This window comes from Thermothielavioides terrestris, chromosome 4, assembly GCF_000226115.1.
Source record: "Thermothielavioides terrestris NRRL 8126 chromosome 4, complete sequence".
NCBI lineage: Eukaryota > Fungi > Ascomycota > Sordariomycetes > Sordariales > Chaetomiaceae > Thermothielavioides > Thermothielavioides terrestris.
Genome location: NC_016460.1, coordinates 1,439,870 through 1,455,018, shown reverse-complemented (window position 1 = coordinate 1,455,018; position 15,149 = coordinate 1,439,870). Strand labels below are relative to the sequence as shown.

At 60.1% G+C, this 15,149-nt stretch overlaps 3 protein-coding genes across 3 annotated transcripts; 1 reads left to right on the top strand and 2 right to left on the bottom strand.

The window, feature by feature from the left end:
• Positions 1 to 296: 296 nt before the first annotated feature.
• Positions 297 to 1,850, top strand: THITE_2118776 (uncharacterized protein). Its single transcript, XM_003655222.1, has 3 exons — positions 297 to 746; positions 880 to 1,281; positions 1,380 to 1,850. Exons 1-3 carry the CDS (start codon positions 671 to 673, stop codon positions 1,778 to 1,780), a joined length of 879 nt encoding a protein of 292 aa, XP_003655270.1. The 5' UTR covers positions 297 to 670; the 3' UTR covers positions 1,781 to 1,850.
• A 1,611-nt stretch (positions 1,851 to 3,461) lies between these two features.
• THITE_2118774 (uncharacterized protein) lies at positions 3,462 to 6,192 on the bottom strand. The gene is made up of 2 exons (XM_003655221.1): positions 6,128 to 6,192; positions 3,462 to 6,046 (listed from the first exon to the last, which is right to left on the bottom strand). The coding sequence occupies exon 2, from the start codon at positions 5,970 to 5,972 to the stop codon at positions 3,639 to 3,641; it is 2,334 nt and encodes a 777-aa protein (XP_003655269.1). The 5' UTR covers positions 5,973 to 6,046; positions 6,128 to 6,192; the 3' UTR covers positions 3,462 to 3,638.
• A 3,492-nt stretch (positions 6,193 to 9,684) lies between these two features.
• THITE_2118769 (uncharacterized protein) lies at positions 9,685 to 14,907 on the bottom strand. Its single transcript, XM_003655220.1, has 3 exons — positions 13,795 to 14,907; positions 11,204 to 13,720; positions 9,685 to 11,144 (listed from the first exon to the last, which is right to left on the bottom strand). Exons 1-3 carry the CDS (start codon positions 14,448 to 14,450, stop codon positions 9,953 to 9,955), a joined length of 4,365 nt encoding a protein of 1,454 aa, XP_003655268.1. The 5' UTR covers positions 14,451 to 14,907; the 3' UTR covers positions 9,685 to 9,952.
• Positions 14,908 to 15,149: the final 242 nt, after the last annotated feature.

Sequence of the window (15,149 nt, the reverse complement as noted above, 5' to 3'; positions counted from 1 at the left end):
CATTAATCTAACCCTAACCCAAGTCTGTCCTCCTCCCCCGATCCTCCTGGATGGATCGATGAACGCTGTATTCCGTATTTCGCCCATCCAACCTAACTTGATATTTACCTAGTCAAAGTACACTTGAAGTCAGGTAGGGAGAAAAACGGAAGATTTTAGTCTTTGATCACGCTGTTCTTCGAATTGCGCAAGGTGATCCACTCACATGTCATCCGTCTGTCAACCCTCGGCACCACGCGTGACCGTCGCGAGCGATTGTAACATCCTAACCACAGTCCAAGCTAACTACTCCGTGCTCATGATTCCCCCAAAATTTGAAGGAGCCGGAGTTCTTAAGAAAGAGCCCTGAGAGCCGTCCGGTTCGTATCGGCGGTGACAGCAGCGACTACACAGAAAGCTCACAACTACCACCTGAGGTACAGTACAGTGCCTCGGCACGGGGATAAAGGTCAGAGAGGGTCACTGCGCCGGAAATTCGGGCCCGGCCCACACCAGCCCCTACGCTCCGCAATCAAATCTAGGAGAAAACGTCACTGCTGCTGGGTTTCGCTCCATCCTGGGCGCCCCTCAATTGCGCTGCCCCTCAATCCGCAGTTCGACTCTTTTTCGCAGCCCAGATCGCGCCCGCTCACCGCACAGCTCAAGTCTGGACCGTTGGACACGGCGCACAATGGATCAACCCGGGGCCCCCGAATTCATACTCGAGGCTTTTGCGGACCCGAATTCGGTGCGTGAGGTCGTCCGCGGTAAGTTTCAGCTCTCTGGCCCCTGCCCCTCCAAGCGCGATATCAAGCTCCGACTCGAGGCGAATGTCGCCGGCCACGGCCCAACAACAAGACGCACAAACTTGAATGTCTCGCTGACTTGTCTCACTCGCAGGAATTCTCCATACCATCTTCTTTCTGCGCTTCTTTCCCACCATCCTCCCGCAAACCCGCGACGTGCTCGGACTCGAGCTTGCTTACGTACCCGACGCCGAAATCGAGACTCTCATCGACCAGCGCGTGGACGCGCTTGTGCGCCAGCTAGAATTAGAGCGTCATCAGTCCCATAATCCGTCTTCCGAGCGGGGCCTCGGCCTCGGACTGGGCCTGACCGGAACCCCTCCTCCGCCGGGCTCGGGCAGCGGCAACAGCGGCTGGGGCAGCCGCGGGCAAATCACAGTCCAATTCCTCGAGAAGCGCCGGCGCAAGACATGGTACGCCATGCGCGGCGACGACGAAGTCTGCTGGGAGAGTTGGACGGTCAAAGTAGCCGTTGCCGACCCGCGGACAGAAGCCGGTGCGTCATGTGTTCCCCGTTCAGCCAGACAACCCCCCCCCTCCCCCCCTTCGCAATCCCTCCTCGCTAACGACCGCCATCTTTAACCCCCCTTCCAGAACGTGCCAAAGTCCGCCGCGCCTCCGAAACAACCTTGCGCAACGCCATCTTTAAAGCCAGCACCCTCGCCAACGAACACAAAGACCACATACCGCCCATCACCACCACCGAGTCGAATCCCTTCCCCTACCAGATCCACATCGGCGGCGGCGGCGGCGGCCACCCTCACCGTTCCCGTTCACCCCTCCAACAACCGCAACAGCAACAACATCACCACAGGAGCAGTAGCAGCGGCGGCGGCGGTGGCGGTAGCAGCAGCAGCAACAGCAGTGGTCCAGCGCAGGTCGCGACCACCATCAGCCCCGCCGCCGGCGCCGCGAGGCGGGGGTTAGTAGGCACCGTGGGAGGCAGCACGGGCGCCGCCGTGACGGGGTGGGCGACGCGCATGGGCATTTATTAGGCGAGGACTGTTCAGGCATGCGGTTGTTGCTGTCGCCGCTTGTCGACGGACGAGGAGGGGGGGGGGGTGTGAAGGGGAAGAGAGTACGAGGGTCGGAGGGAAGGACGGAGGGAGGGATGGAGGGAGGGAAGCGGAAGGTCGAAGAGGGTGCTGAATGTTTTTTTTTTTTTTTTTTCTCAACAAAAAATGTCGGAGCGGAACCACCTGCTGAGCAAAAGAGGGAGGGCATCTACCTAACCGGCGGAACTGGGCATGGGATATGGCGTTCTGGGTTTGGACGGGGATTACCAACGGAGTATGGGGCTAACTAGACGGGTTCAATCGTTGCGTTGTCTTGCGGGTCTATGTTCATGCTCCGGTGGTGCTTTTTTGCGTTTTCAACTCCAGCGAAGTGTTCACGAGCCAGCGAAACGGTGGAACGCTGGAGAGCAAGACACGGCACCAACTTTTTTTTTTTTTTTTTTTCTCCGACTATTCTAGATACCCGGTAGCGAAATGGAAAAGTAAACCTATCAAAACTGCTTGCTTTTGGAAACGAAGTGCATACAGAAGTAAGTAATGCTTGAAAGGTGACATAGCGGACAGGAATAGGATGCCCTTCCCAGCCCAGTCCCCCCCCTTTCCCCCGCCCCTTCGCGTGCTTCTCGGACAAGGGGGAGGATTCATCGCCTGGGCAAGAAGTATCGATCACATACATCAACCCCTCACACAGCTAATGACCAAGTGAAGTGATGACGAAGGAGGCACATAGCAACAGCTTAGTTATAACGGAAGCGCAACAGCGAACTTGATCAAATTGATCGCAGCAAAGGCAAAAAAAGAGCAAAAAACTGCACAGAATACGCTTCAGTACCAACAGCAATCCCCGCTGAGAGGAAGACACAACCCAAGCCCACAGAACCAAGCAAAAGCCCAACTCTTTCCTTCCTTGAGTTGCCCATCCATCCATCCCAAGCCAGCAAACCAAACCGCTCCAGGGAAAAAGACAACCCAACCCGCCGCGATCCTGGAACCCGCTCCCGGCTGCCGAGGCCGATACAAAACCCAGGCCCAGTAGTATACTCCAACAAACCCACCCGGCTAGATACAACAGGCAGCGTGCCGGCCGAAGGTAGTTGTTGGTGGGTAAGCGCCGGAAACGGAGGACCGCGTCCCAAGCACCCAAATCAGAACCCCAAAGCAAAGCAAAAGCAAGGGAAGGAAAACCAGAAAAAAGGCAGAAAAACCACCACCGCACTTTGCTGACAGAAAACCCAACACGAAATCCAACCCAGCCCCTGCCCTCCCAGTGAAAGGAAAACAAAGACTCCCAGATCCCTATGCACCCTTGTCCCAGCCCGTGTGGCGCGCGTGTGTATACATAAGACCCCCGATAACCGTTTGTTCAGTCGTTCATCATCATGATCGTGACAAGAGCAATAGGACTCCCCCCCGCAACTCCCACAACCATCCGAACGATAAACAGAACGCCACACGCCAGGAAAGAGAAGGAGGGCGGCATGCATGGGCAGGCCCTGATATAAGCAAAGATGGTTCGTTTCCCTGTCCGGTCCCCTCGGAAGAGATCAGAGGAGAAAATGGCCGGAAAGGTGAAACGGCTGAGGTATTCGTCGGTTGACACAGCCTCAACTGTGGGGGAGAAAGTCCAGAGAAGAGGCCTTCGTGAGGCCAAGAGCAAGAGAGAGAGAGAGAGCCGGCCCGGCGGATGGTACCAAAGTACGGTCGATCTTCGTCAATCGTAAGAGGTCGTGAGCATCATTCGAATACAAACGAATCGGGACGATAATGCAGGGCGGGACATATGCCGGAAAGACCAGGGCGCCGAGCCGAGGGGTTGGTTGAGGGCAGAAAGTCCGACTTAGAAAGCAGTCGAATAAGGGCGGTTAGGAGTCTCTTGCGGTGACGCCTTCGCGGCCCTCCGCGACGTCTGCGCGTTGTTCGAGCCTATCTTTTCGAAGCCGGCCAGCATATCGAAGCCAGAGAAGTCGTTCTCGTCGAGGAAGTCGGGCGTATCCAGAACGTCCAGACCCACGCCAGGGAAAGCATTCAGGTTCTCGTCGTTGGTCAGAGGCATCTTGGTCGGCGACTGCAGATCGAGGAAGATCTTGCTGGGCGACGACGGCAGTCCATCGAGGACCTTGCTTGGTGTGTCCAGGAGCAGGCTAGGCGCCTGGTTGGGGACCTTGAGGGACGATGCGGACTTGGAAGTGCTGTGAGCCGAGTTCGTGATCTTGTTTAGCGCACTGGTGGACTGCGACCGTTCCAGACGTTGTTTCCTCGACGATCGCTTGACTGGCGAGCCCATGGACGGAGCTGTGGGGGTCGATGCAAAGATGGACTGGAAGTCGGGGGCGTCCTCGAAGATATCAAAGCTTGCGTTGTTCTGGCTCGCTTGCTGGATGTCGTACCACACGTGGTCGGCGTCAAAGCCAGGCGTTTGCTGGACAGCGCAGTCAGTTGCAGGTAGCAATTCGGACAGGCGCCGGACGGGAGAATCAACCAGGGACTGGATGTTCTCCCGGTGCAGCCGCAGATTCGTGCCGGGCGAGACAGACGGCGGTGGCTTCGGCGGCGCCTTCAATTTCATCGCAGGAGTTAGGGGCGGAAGCATCTGTCCGGCTCCATTGCCTGTCATCTGGCGGATGGGTGACGACGAAGGTGGAGGGTAGCCGTACGAACGCCCCTTGGAAGGGCTATCGTATGAAGACGCGCGGAGACGAGCGATTTCTTCCTCGGCACGGCCCCTCTTAATGCGCGGTCGGTCGGCCTCGGAGGTGAGGAGCTTGGCATGCTGGTGGGGACGCATGGCAGAGGATTCGAGAGACGAAATGTAGCCGCTGTCATCCATCGACATGAACCTGCGCCTGTGGCGGGACTTGGTGCCCGACGACGGCTGTAAGCGCTGGTGAGAGGGGGGAGTGCCATTGTGGCGCGCCTCCATGCGCCTGGGGATTGGAGGCGACGAATGCATGGCCGCGGGGAGAGGCGAGTACAGCTCGGGTTCGAGAAGCAATTCTTTCTCGGGCGCCCTGTCGACCGCCTCATCAATCGTGGCCGCATCGGACGCGGGAATCGTCGCGTCGGACGAGATCTCGGGCAGCGGCGGCGCAGGAGCTAGCTGTTGGGCCGGCTGCGGGGGCAGCGCGGGGAGAATGCTCTGAGGTACGGGTGGATGAGGAGGCAGCATCGGCTCAGACGTGCGTAGCGGCTGCGATTTCGGCTGCGAATGCGGCTGCGGCTGCGACGGTTCGAGTCGTGTGGACATGACGGGCATGTTTTCGGCCGTCGACACCTCGGCCTTCCTCGACGGTTTCTCCTTGAGCACCGACTGCTCCGCGCCCGGCTCAATGATCCAGTAGTTGCCCTTGCCAGGATCGTCCTTGGGGCGCTCCTGCTTGACGAAATACTTGTTCAGGCTGAGGTTGTGACGTATGCTGTTCTGCCATCCCGTGTCCGCCTTTACTCGGTAGTACTCGTACGTGTCGGTGATCCACTTGTAGATCTGGGAGAGGGTCAGTCGCCGTTGCGGGGACCGGACAATCGCCATGGCGATCAAAGTCGCATAGCTGTGGTTCGGCTTCGACCCGTCGTCGATGATTGGGGGAAACGAGTCAGGAGGGGGCAGCGTCTCCTCTGTCTTCTGCTTCTTTGCCGGTCTAAGCTCCTTGATAGGGGCTGCTTCCATCAGGCCGCGCTTTCCGGAAGGCTTCTGATAATACGTCTCGAGGTCTAGGTTGAACTGCGAATGTGTCGGCGCGGGGTATATCGGCGGATGGGAGTTCTCCTTGCCCATCAATTGCAGATCCAGCTCCGGTTGAGGCTTTTTCGCGACCGGTTTGAAGCGGGACATAACGGGCTGCTTCTTTTCGAGCGAGTCTGTCGACGGCGGCACGGCTGTAGGGGGCATCATGTGCACCATGTTGAGCATGTTGCCCCGCGACGCGCTGGGAGCAGCAACGGACGAGTTAGGCGGTCGTGCCTTCGACTTGAGGGGGGAGCGCGACTGCTTCGCGCCGGCTACCGCCGGCGGGCTGAGGACGACGTTGGAATCTGCGCTCTGGAGGGGCTGCCGTGCGAGCTTCGGTGCTGGCGGCATCGGTGCGTGGCTGATCATGGGAGTCGGCTGCTGGAAGAAGTCATCGTGGAAGACAGGAAACGGCTCCGGGGCCGGGGGACCTGACGACCCGGCCATTGGCGACTGAAATCAACGGAATCGCGCGACGCGACGTGCGCGGGGTGACACGGAAGCAAAGCGACGGGAGTCGTCTTTGCGGGCAACCCGTTAGTCAACGGAAAGACGCGATCAGGAGAGTGCGACTGCCGACCCGTGCGACAGCATGCACATACTATGTACGGATTGCGGCGAAGCGGCGCGGCGAAAAAGCGAATCTTGCTAATCGATGCGATGGGGATGGCCGGAAGCAGGTGGGTTGGCAGGGCAGAGAGGGCTGGGGACGGTTAAGGCTGACTCTTGCCTCCACCAGGGTGCAGGCGAAATTACCGAGCTGTGGGGGAAGTGGTGAGGCAAGGGAGGTTGCAGTGTAAGTCGTGCTACGCGCAATTCAGGTCGGAACGATGCAAAAGCGGCGGCGATCGGAGGTCGATGAGAATACTGTCGTGCGATGTAGCGAAATGCTCGAATTGGTACCGTCGGTTCTCCGGAGCGATGCTGAATGCCTGCCGCAAAAAGTTGGAAAAAGAAGGGAAAAATTGGCGGGAGGAGGTCAAGCTGACGTGGGAGGCAGCAGGGCCGGGGGCAGCGAGAGCGAAGAGGGTTGGTTGGGTGAAGATTGCGGGTGTGCGGCAAGCAAAAGATGAACGGGGCTGCCAGCTCACACGCTGTTCCAAGAACGTACTAACTCGGTAGTTATCCGGTGGGGTCTGGAACCAGGCAGGGAGCGAAGGGCACAGAGCGCTGGCTGACCGCGGACAGGGATCGATGAGCATCGGGTGCAGGGGTTCGTCAGTGAAGGCAGAGAGCATTCATGGAAATTCCGGACTGTGCGGAATACACTACACTGGAGACTCCTCGAGCATTGCATCCAGTGGGCGGTCGGCAAAACCGTCAAAGCTCAAGGTATCCCGCCGCGGCGTCGAGAACGAACTACGGAGTACAGAGAGATGCAGCCCAAATCAAGCGACCACGCGCGCAGCCAGGGTTCACAGGGGCAGGCGAGGGTCTACACTATGTAGCTAAGGAGTCACCGGAATGGCGATATGAAAGCCAAGGGAGGCTGGGTGGGTGAGGGCGGTGACCTCTGCACCGACGGTCGCAGTTGGAAGGGCCAAGTTTCGTCGCACCAGAGCGGCCGCAGACAGACAGCATTGAGCTGGTCAGCAAGACTGCAGCAAGACTGCTAAGTCCTCGACTCTGCTCGGGCGATGAGGCAGAACGGGGATGGCAGGTCCAAGGAAAGGTCGGCGAGAAAAAGCGGGCAGGTCGACGGAAGGTCGGACACGTTCGGCGGAGATTGGACAGCCCGCGTTTGGTTGGCTGCGAAGCAATCGAGGTGACGCCGACGCACGGCTCAGCCGTCCAACGGGATGCAGCAGCGGCATGCATTTGTTTACCAGCAGGGTCCACTGAGCGCGCGTGATGTCGCGTCTTGTCACGCGTTGGTGGACGAATCGACCAATCAAAAGCTCTGCAAAGGCTATGAGTGGGCTTCCTCAAGTCGCGGGGCCTTCACCAACTCTCGGCATGTTCGAGGCCCGTCGCCTCAGGCTTTGAACCGAAGCCGTGCGTCACGACCCCGCTTCCTCGAGCCCTCGCAAGCCTGCGTTCTTGCGGCACGGGGTCCAAGCCCCATCAGTTCCTGCTGCCCAGAAGGGAGACCCCAATGTCCAGCCGTTGTTCAGCCATGAAGCTTCGCCGAGCTCGTTCAGTTCGGCCTCCGGAAGCTCGCGTGCACTACAGTCGTGTATGGAGTTCGACAGAATGGGCGGGCTGGCGTTTTCACGATTCACGGGCGGCGTCTGTTTGAGAAGCAGATCGGCGGGTGACATCATTGGCTCTGGATGGCGGCCCACTTCCAACCCTCGCTGCTGTGTCATTGGGATCCACGCAGTGACACACTTGGGAGCCCACTGCTCACCGTATTCCTCTTCGATGCATGCCAGACCGTTGTTAACCAAAGGACCTACATACCAACGTGTGAGGTAGATTACCTCTCAGTAGTGCGCACCAGGCAGTTTACTATGGACTCTACACGCATATAGTGTAGAGTGCTGTGTGGCATAGCCCGCGAAGGATCCGTCTTCCGAACGATCCCGGCCGTGGCCGTGCCAGGACTCCCGAGGGAGACTGGCCTGGGGGCCTTTGTCCCTTCATCCTTGGCTCTTCAGTCGGCCCAAGAATAACCCAGTACGCAGGACACGCTTCCCTGACCGGTAGGGAATCCTGAAAGAATTTTTTTTCGCTTTCAGACCCTTTGAGGGCCAAATTCCTCGACGCGCCCCGACGCGCCCGCGCCGAAGTGCTCTGGGAAGAGAAGGTGGGGTGGGAAGAGGGCGTCATCCCTGCCTATAAGGAATTCGCACTTACGGTCCATACCTAAGGTACATCCGCACCTCCTCACCTCTTGGAGTCAACGGACTGACTCGACGCGGCCATGGCGCCCGGAGTAACTACACTACCAAGGGATGTGCTCGGCATCCCAATCCTTCGATGAAACCCCGCCCGAAACGCTCAGTCGGGGCATTGCTATCCCCAAGGTCTTGGAGGCCTTTCTGGAGTGCTCGATCTGCCTAGCCGAGGCGGAGAATGAGCTCGCGGGTCACAGAACAGGCCCAAGATTCTACTTGACACTTGCGTATGCACTCCAGATGGAGGGCCGACCGGCCCTAAGTGGCCTGCTTAAGCGTGTTTCGGCGGCCCTGCACGTGCATCGGGATCTGCTGCACAGCCCTCGTGAAGTGTGATCGGAATCCCAGCTCCGGCTGCATCTCATCCCTCGCCCACTTCCATAGCACGATATGTACTGTGTCCGCAGCCGGCTGGGCAACGCATTTAGTGCATTATCACAGGACGCAGGAGGTGCAGGATCCACAAGTTGAGCCTCAGTCGACTCCCAACTCGTGGTCAAACAATGGCAACCACTTGCAGAAGGTAGGGAACCCTGCGCGTGATATCCCTACATACTGCGTATACTACGTAGTCGCACCGCATTCTGTCTCTCCCGCCGCCATGTCCCGCTTCAGACACCGCCACAGCAACGCACAGCGCGCCAAGCTTCGGGACCGAAGGGCGGCGGGAACGGGAGACATGGATGGCCTTGCCGAGGCGAGGGATGAATGAATGAATGAATGAGAGTGGACAGATGGGTGAGTGACTTGAGTTGGGATACGAGTTGCTTGGTTTGGCCGTCCTCCCAATTAGGGAGGCCCCTCTCTACGCCTAGGTCAGGGATGTCTGCATGCCCTCACGTCGTCCATCATCACAGCCTGACGGTACCCGTGCATCCATACATACAGTACGGCCTAGAGAAGTCATCCCTTGCGTAGACTGGCCGACAGGCAGACTGCAAGATCGACGGGAGCGGCGCGCCTGGCGTACGCCACATGGACGGATACGGCCATACGGGACGAACGGAAGACATACCTACACACTCCAGGAACATGGGCCCCCAAGACCCTAGCAACGACGATCTATAGGAAAAACTGACCTACCTCACCGCCTTAACCTGCCTCGTCTCGCATGTCATGACAACGTGCTCCACGGTACATCCGCACGCTGGGATACACTAATCAGCCGGTAGAAAGTGAACTTCGCTATACTAAACTGCCGCAGCTTTCGCAGGATGAATCTAGGTAGGTACTTGAGTAGCGTGTTGAAGTCAAAGAGAAGAAAAGAAAAAGTGGCCGCAATTCAGGTAGGAAGCGCACCGTAAGGTTCGGTACATAGCCCGCTCCCGCAGGTAAGGTACCTGAACGAGTAGGCGACGGTACCCTCCATACCTTGCGACCTCACCAGCCCAGCCGCAGCCGAGTGCTTCGCACAAGCCGACCCAACCCCAGCGAAACCCCTATTAACACCCCCACACACCCAACTTGGTGTCTCTCCCCGCCAGGTTTCTCCGAAACCGCCAGCCGCCTGCCAGTCGGATGGGTGCCCGGCAGGAGGACTGCACACTTTCCACTTGCCACGACGGCGCATGAACCAGTAAAGTGATATCAATTTAGCACGGTGCCGGCCACAGCCGCCCCGCTCCTGTCTCGCGTCACCGTCTTCCGGAGGGTCTTGCCCGCCTGGATCTCGCTCAGGAACCCTGCCGGGCGACCGCCGGCCGGGGGCGGCGCGGGCAGATCGCCCGCTGCCGGCGGCGGCGGCGGAGGGGGCGGCGCCATGCCGGGAATCGGTGGGGGCGGTGGAGGAGCAGACGGAGCTCCGGCGGAAGGCATCGGCGGCGGAGGAGGCGGAGGAGGCGGAGCGGCTGGGCCGGCAGCGCCGGGCATTGGGGGAGGGGGAGGCGGCGCTGGCGGTGACGCCGCGGCGGGCGGGGCCGACTCGGAAGGAGGCGGCGGTGCGACTGGCGAGCTTACGGGCGGGGGGGACGCGGTGGCCTTGTCGCCAGTGGCGGACAGCGGGCGCGGCGGCCCCATGGTGCCGAAGAGGATCGAGGCCAGCTGGGCCGCACTCGCACCGCCCGGCCTGTCGTCGTCCGAGTCTTCCTCCTCGTCTTCCTTGTCCGAGCCCCAGCCATCGTCGTCAAGGCGCCGCTGCTGGACGGAAATCGATGGAGCAGTCGGGGGGGCCGCCTGTGTCATGCGGTGGAAGGGGTTCGTCGAGACGTCGGGCTGGGGAGGCGGCGGCCGCGCCACTGAGGGTGCTGGTGCCGGTGCCGGCGGAGGCGCCGCGGCGGAAGATGCGTCAGAGGACTGCGACATCATCCTGAAGAAGGGATTGCGACTCTCCGTCTCGGTGGGAGGGCTTGATGTCACTATCTGCGGCACCGAGGCTACAGTCGCTGGCGGTGGTGTCGGTTGCGGTGGTGTCGGTTGCGGTGGTGTCGGTTTTCGCTCAGGCTCCTGGTGGACGATCTGGCTGTCGCCTAGCGTCGGAGTCGACGCTTGAGGGGTGATTTGTTCCGGGCCCTCATCGTCCGACGACGAGCTTTCGTCTTCCATGGCCTCAAGCTGCCGGCGTAGCTCCTCCTCACGCCGACGAGCCGCTTCGATCTCGGCTCGTCGCTGCGCCAGCTGCGCCTCCTTTTCCTTTGCTTCGGCGAGTGCCGCCTTCTTCTTCCGCTTCTCCTCCTCCTTCTTCAGCTTGCCCTGGCGAACTTGCTCCTCGAGAGCTTTCAGGCGAGCCTCGGCTTCCTCTCGTTCACGGGCAAGCTCTTCCTCTTGAGCCCTCGCGCGCTCCCTAGGTCAACCATGTTAGCGGGTATTCATAGAGCGACAAGTGCTCTCTCTTCGACTTACTCAAGTTCCCGAGCGGCGCGCTCCTGCTCTTCGCGCTCCCGTTCAAGACGGTCTTCTTCCGCCTTCTTTGCAGAGAGGTCCTCCTCAGGACGCCTGTCCTCCGCTTTGCCCGTCTTCCGGCTGGGAGGCGGAGGAGGCTTCTTAGCATCGGTCTTGGGAGCTTGCGGCGCGGGCGGCGGGATCCCTTGCTCTTCAGCGAGCCTTGCCTGCCTCTCAGCTTCCCGCCTAGCGTCCTCTTCTTCCGCCTGACGCAGCTTGGCGGCGCGCTCGGCGCGCTCACGCTCAATCCGTTGGGCTGCGGTCTCGCCCGGCTTCATCGGAGCCTTGATGCCCAGGGCAGCGAGACGCTCAGCCATGCGCTGTTCAGCCTGCTGCTTGATGAAAGCGGCCCTCTCTTCGGGCGTCTTGTACGACGCGTAAGAGCCGCCCGTGGCGGGGGCAGAAGCCGGGGTGGGCGTACGAGAGGTCGTAGAGGGGCTCTCGACGCGAGTGGAAGGAGATACCTCGGCCCGAACAGGCTCCTGCGCAGCCGGCCGCCCTCCCTGCCGATCCTGCGCTCTGATGCGGGCGGCACGACTGCTCCTCTGAAGGTCGAAGATGAAATCCCTGACCTCGTCCTCCACGCCTAGGCCGTCCTCCCATCGTCGCCTCTCGTGCTCCGTCGTGGAATCCTGGCCGCCTTCCTTGAGATTGTCTTCGATGCCCTTAGCAAACTCACGAACACTGTCCTCGACGTCCCGGACCATCCGCTCATTGTTCTCCTTCTCAGTCTTCACCTTGATGTTTTCTTCCTCAAGCCGTTTCTCCGCGTCCAGATCACTGCTCCCCGCGTCGACCTTCTTGCCGGTGAGGGCAGCAGTCCGCTGCTGCATCATTGCCTTGGCCCGTGCCTTGAGCCTGTCGGACTCGGTGATGGTGCCGCCCGGGCCTGTCCCGATGATGGCGGCAGCGCTGCCTGGGTGAGCTTTGGCGTCCTTCAGGCGGAACAGCTCGAGTCTCGCTTCCGCAATCGCCTTCTCGGTCTTTCTGATCTGCGATGCTAGCTCGGGGATCTTGTCCGTCAGGTTCTGCAGCTGCCGCTTGAGAGCCCGCCTTTCTGCTTCCGAGTCTCCGCTGATCAGGGAAGAATCCGGGTGATTGTCGATATCTTCTTGGATCCTCCTGATGCGGCGGTAAAGCTCCTCAGCTTCGCGGCGATCACGGCGATCGAGGATTTCGTCTTCCTCGGCATTCTTCTCATCGGCGAAATCCATAGCATCAAGAAGAACCTGCCTCTCCTTGATCTTTTTGCGCAGTTGCTCGAGGGTCAAGTCCTCGTTGGAGCCGACAGATGCGGGAGACTCGGGGCGAGGCGACGCACCGCCGACCCTACGCCGTGCGCTCGACCGGTAACCCACCTCGTCGTCGTTGTTTTTGAAGACGGTCGCATCCTTGCGATTACCAAACGGCCCACCCACACCCTTGAACGAATGGCTCTTCAGGTAGCTGACGCCCGTCTTCTGCGGCAGCAAGGCGGCGCCAGAGTTCTTTCGAAAATCCGACTCTTGGTGCAGCATGTTCTTGATGGTGCCGATTGATTCGTTGAGGTTTCTGGTGGAAGGGGGCACCAATTCAGGAGGCAGCTGGTTGGGGATGGGATAGCCGTTGAGCTTCCGATAAATCAAGTGCATGGCCACGGCAAACTCGTCGAGATCCAGGCGTCCCTTGTTGCCATGGTCCGCAAGGGTCCAGATGCGCTCCAGGTCGGGCTTCTCCAGGCCACTTTGGCTGAAGATCTCGATGGCCTGTTGGCCGCCGATATACCCCTTGTTCAGGCCGTCCCACGCGCGGAACAAGGCGTCGTACCTGGTCTTCTCGTCCTTGGTGATCGCCCAAGGAATCACGGCGTTCCCCTGCAGCCCGGCAGTGGTGTAGTTTTGCTGCTCGCGGCCTGGCTGGGGCATCATGCGTGCCTGCAGAGCATCGATGTTCGGGAGCCCGGTTGCTGGGGTATTCACCAGGCCCCACTGGCCAGGGCGCCCGGTTGGCTGAGCGTTCAGCGGCGCAACCATGCCGCCCGGCCCGGCATTTGGAGACAGCGTGGAGCCAAATCCCGTTGGCATGGGCGGCATTGGCGGCCGGGGGCCGTTGTAGCCTGTGGCCTGGGGCATGCCGGTTGGCTGCGCTTGAAGGCCCTGGCCTAGGAACCCAGTTTGCTGGGTAGGAAAGCCAGTCATCTGGGCCTGGAGAAGCTGCGAGTTCGACGGCTGCGGCTGAGGATGCTGAATCACGGGAGGGGTGGCGGTGCTTTGCCGCACGCCGAAATCAGGGGCGTTGGTGGCTGTTGCGGAGCTGGGCCCTGCGTCCTCGGTCACGCTGAAATTGATGATATCCACCATACTGGAGACCTCGTTCTTAATGTTCTCGGGCAATGTGGAGGGCAGGGACTTTCCGGTGAGTTTCAGGTTGCAGAGATACATGGCGAGAGCGAACTCGGGGAAGTGCAGCTGCCCTGACCGTGTTGTATCAGCGAGGGTCCTGAAGGCCGAAGTTAGCAATACGCTCTCTGATTCCCAAGGGCATCTCGATCCCCCGCAGGGAGCGCCACTCACCAGATGTGAGACAGCGTGTCCCCATCTAGCCTAGACCGCAGAAGCAGGTCCCTTGCTTTCTCTCCCGACATGGTAGTCTGGCTGTCGCCCACAGCCGACTTGAACAATGTCTCGAACTTGGCCTGATCCTGTGCGGTAATGAACGAGAGGCGGATATTGGGGATCTTGTTGGGCTGCTTTGGGGCCACGCTCGGCTTCGGCTTTGCGCCGCCCGCAGTCTGGAAGGAAGCAGCCATCTCGGTGAAGCCGGTGGGTTGGGGCTTCATGGGCGGCGGAGGCGCTGCCTGCGTTTGAAGCGTAGGCTGAGCCGGCGCGGCGGAAAAGGGACTCGGCTGCTGCTGACGCTGCTGCTGAAACTGTTGCTGGTACTGCTGGGGGATGGCGGGCACGGGCGGCACGGCGGAGGACGTGTTCTGCTGCGGACCCTGGCCAAAGCCGGTAAACTGCGGCTGCACGCCCTGATAGCCGGTGTACTGCTGCTGGAGCGGCGGCTGGGCGAAGCCGGTCGCCTGCGGGACGAACGGTCCCGGCTGCGACGGCGGCTGCTGCTGCTGCTGCTGGGGCTGACCAGCACCCGCACCGAAGGGAACGCCATACTGCGGAGCGGGGGGGCGGAGGCTGTTGCCGCCGAGGAAGGAGTTCGAATTCGAGTACATGGCACCGATGATGTCGATTGCTTGGCCCGGGGATCGGGGTCGGAGTCGGCGGAAAAGGGGCACAGGCAAGCGAGCAGTCGACCGGGGTGGGTCGCGTGTCTGCTGAGGGAATTGCGGCGCAGGCCGAGGGAAAGTACCTGTAGCCGAGCAGGCGGATGATTAAATATGTTGGTGTCGAAGCTCAAGGAGTGATGGTCCCGTCCACAGGCAGACGGCAATGGTGATGACGACGCCTGTGCGAGGCTGGAAGGCGCCCAGTTGGAGGATGGCTGGTGGCTGATGCTCCAACGCTTGATTGGGGCTTGGTTGGAGCACTCCGGGTTTGGGTGGTCCCTGATCTGGGAATTCTAGATAACTACATGCATTTGCTCAGTAATCCGTACCAAATTGCATTACCGTTGTAAGCATCGTGACAATTAGCGTTATAACGTTATGCAATTACCCGCCCTCTCACGCTCAGGAGCTGGCTTTGCAATTTTTCCGGCAGGTAGCAAGGGGGCAGTTCCCCCAATCTCAGGCTCAAACTCAGGCTCCAGAAAGCTTCATTTGAGGCCTCAGGCAGATTACCTAAGGTTAACGAGTGTGTGTACAGTGCAGACCCACATCGGTGGGATCGACCTGATCCCCGGTTATGACCCTCAACAACCCCACGCCGATTAGATCTCATTCAGTTCTGTGCGTCTGGGATAGTGAATTTTG

What these genes read in the sequence shown, in the direction of transcription:
- THITE_2118776 (XM_003655222.1), top strand. Translation starts at nt 671, where the DNA reads ATGGATCAACCCGGGGCCCCCGAATTCATACTCGAGGCTTTTGCGGAC. An exon ending in GGTGCGTGAGGTCGTCCGCG is followed by an intron (nt 747 to 879) that starts GTAAGTTTCAGC and finishes TCTCACTCGCAG; the next exon opens with GAATTCTCCATACCATCTTC. An exon ending in CGACCCGCGGACAGAAGCCG is followed by an intron (nt 1,282 to 1,379) that starts GTGCGTCATGTG and finishes CCCCCCTTCCAG; the next exon opens with AACGTGCCAAAGTCCGCCGC.
- THITE_2118774 (XM_003655221.1), bottom strand. Translation starts at nt 5,972, where the DNA reads ATGGCCGGGTCGTCAGGTCCCCCGGCCCCGGAGCCGTTTCCTGTCTTC.
- THITE_2118769 (XM_003655220.1), bottom strand. Translation starts at nt 14,450, where the DNA reads ATGTACTCGAATTCGAACTCCTTCCTCGGCGGCAACAGCCTCCGCCCC. An exon ending in GACACGCTGTCTCACATCTG is followed by an intron (nt 13,721 to 13,794) that starts GTGAGTGGCGCT and finishes TTCGGCCTTCAG; the next exon opens with GACCCTCGCTGATACAACAC. An exon ending in CGCGCCGCTCGGGAACTTGA is followed by an intron (nt 11,145 to 11,203) that starts GTAAGTCGAAGA and finishes TGGTTGACCTAG; the next exon opens with GGAGCGCGCGAGGGCTCAAG.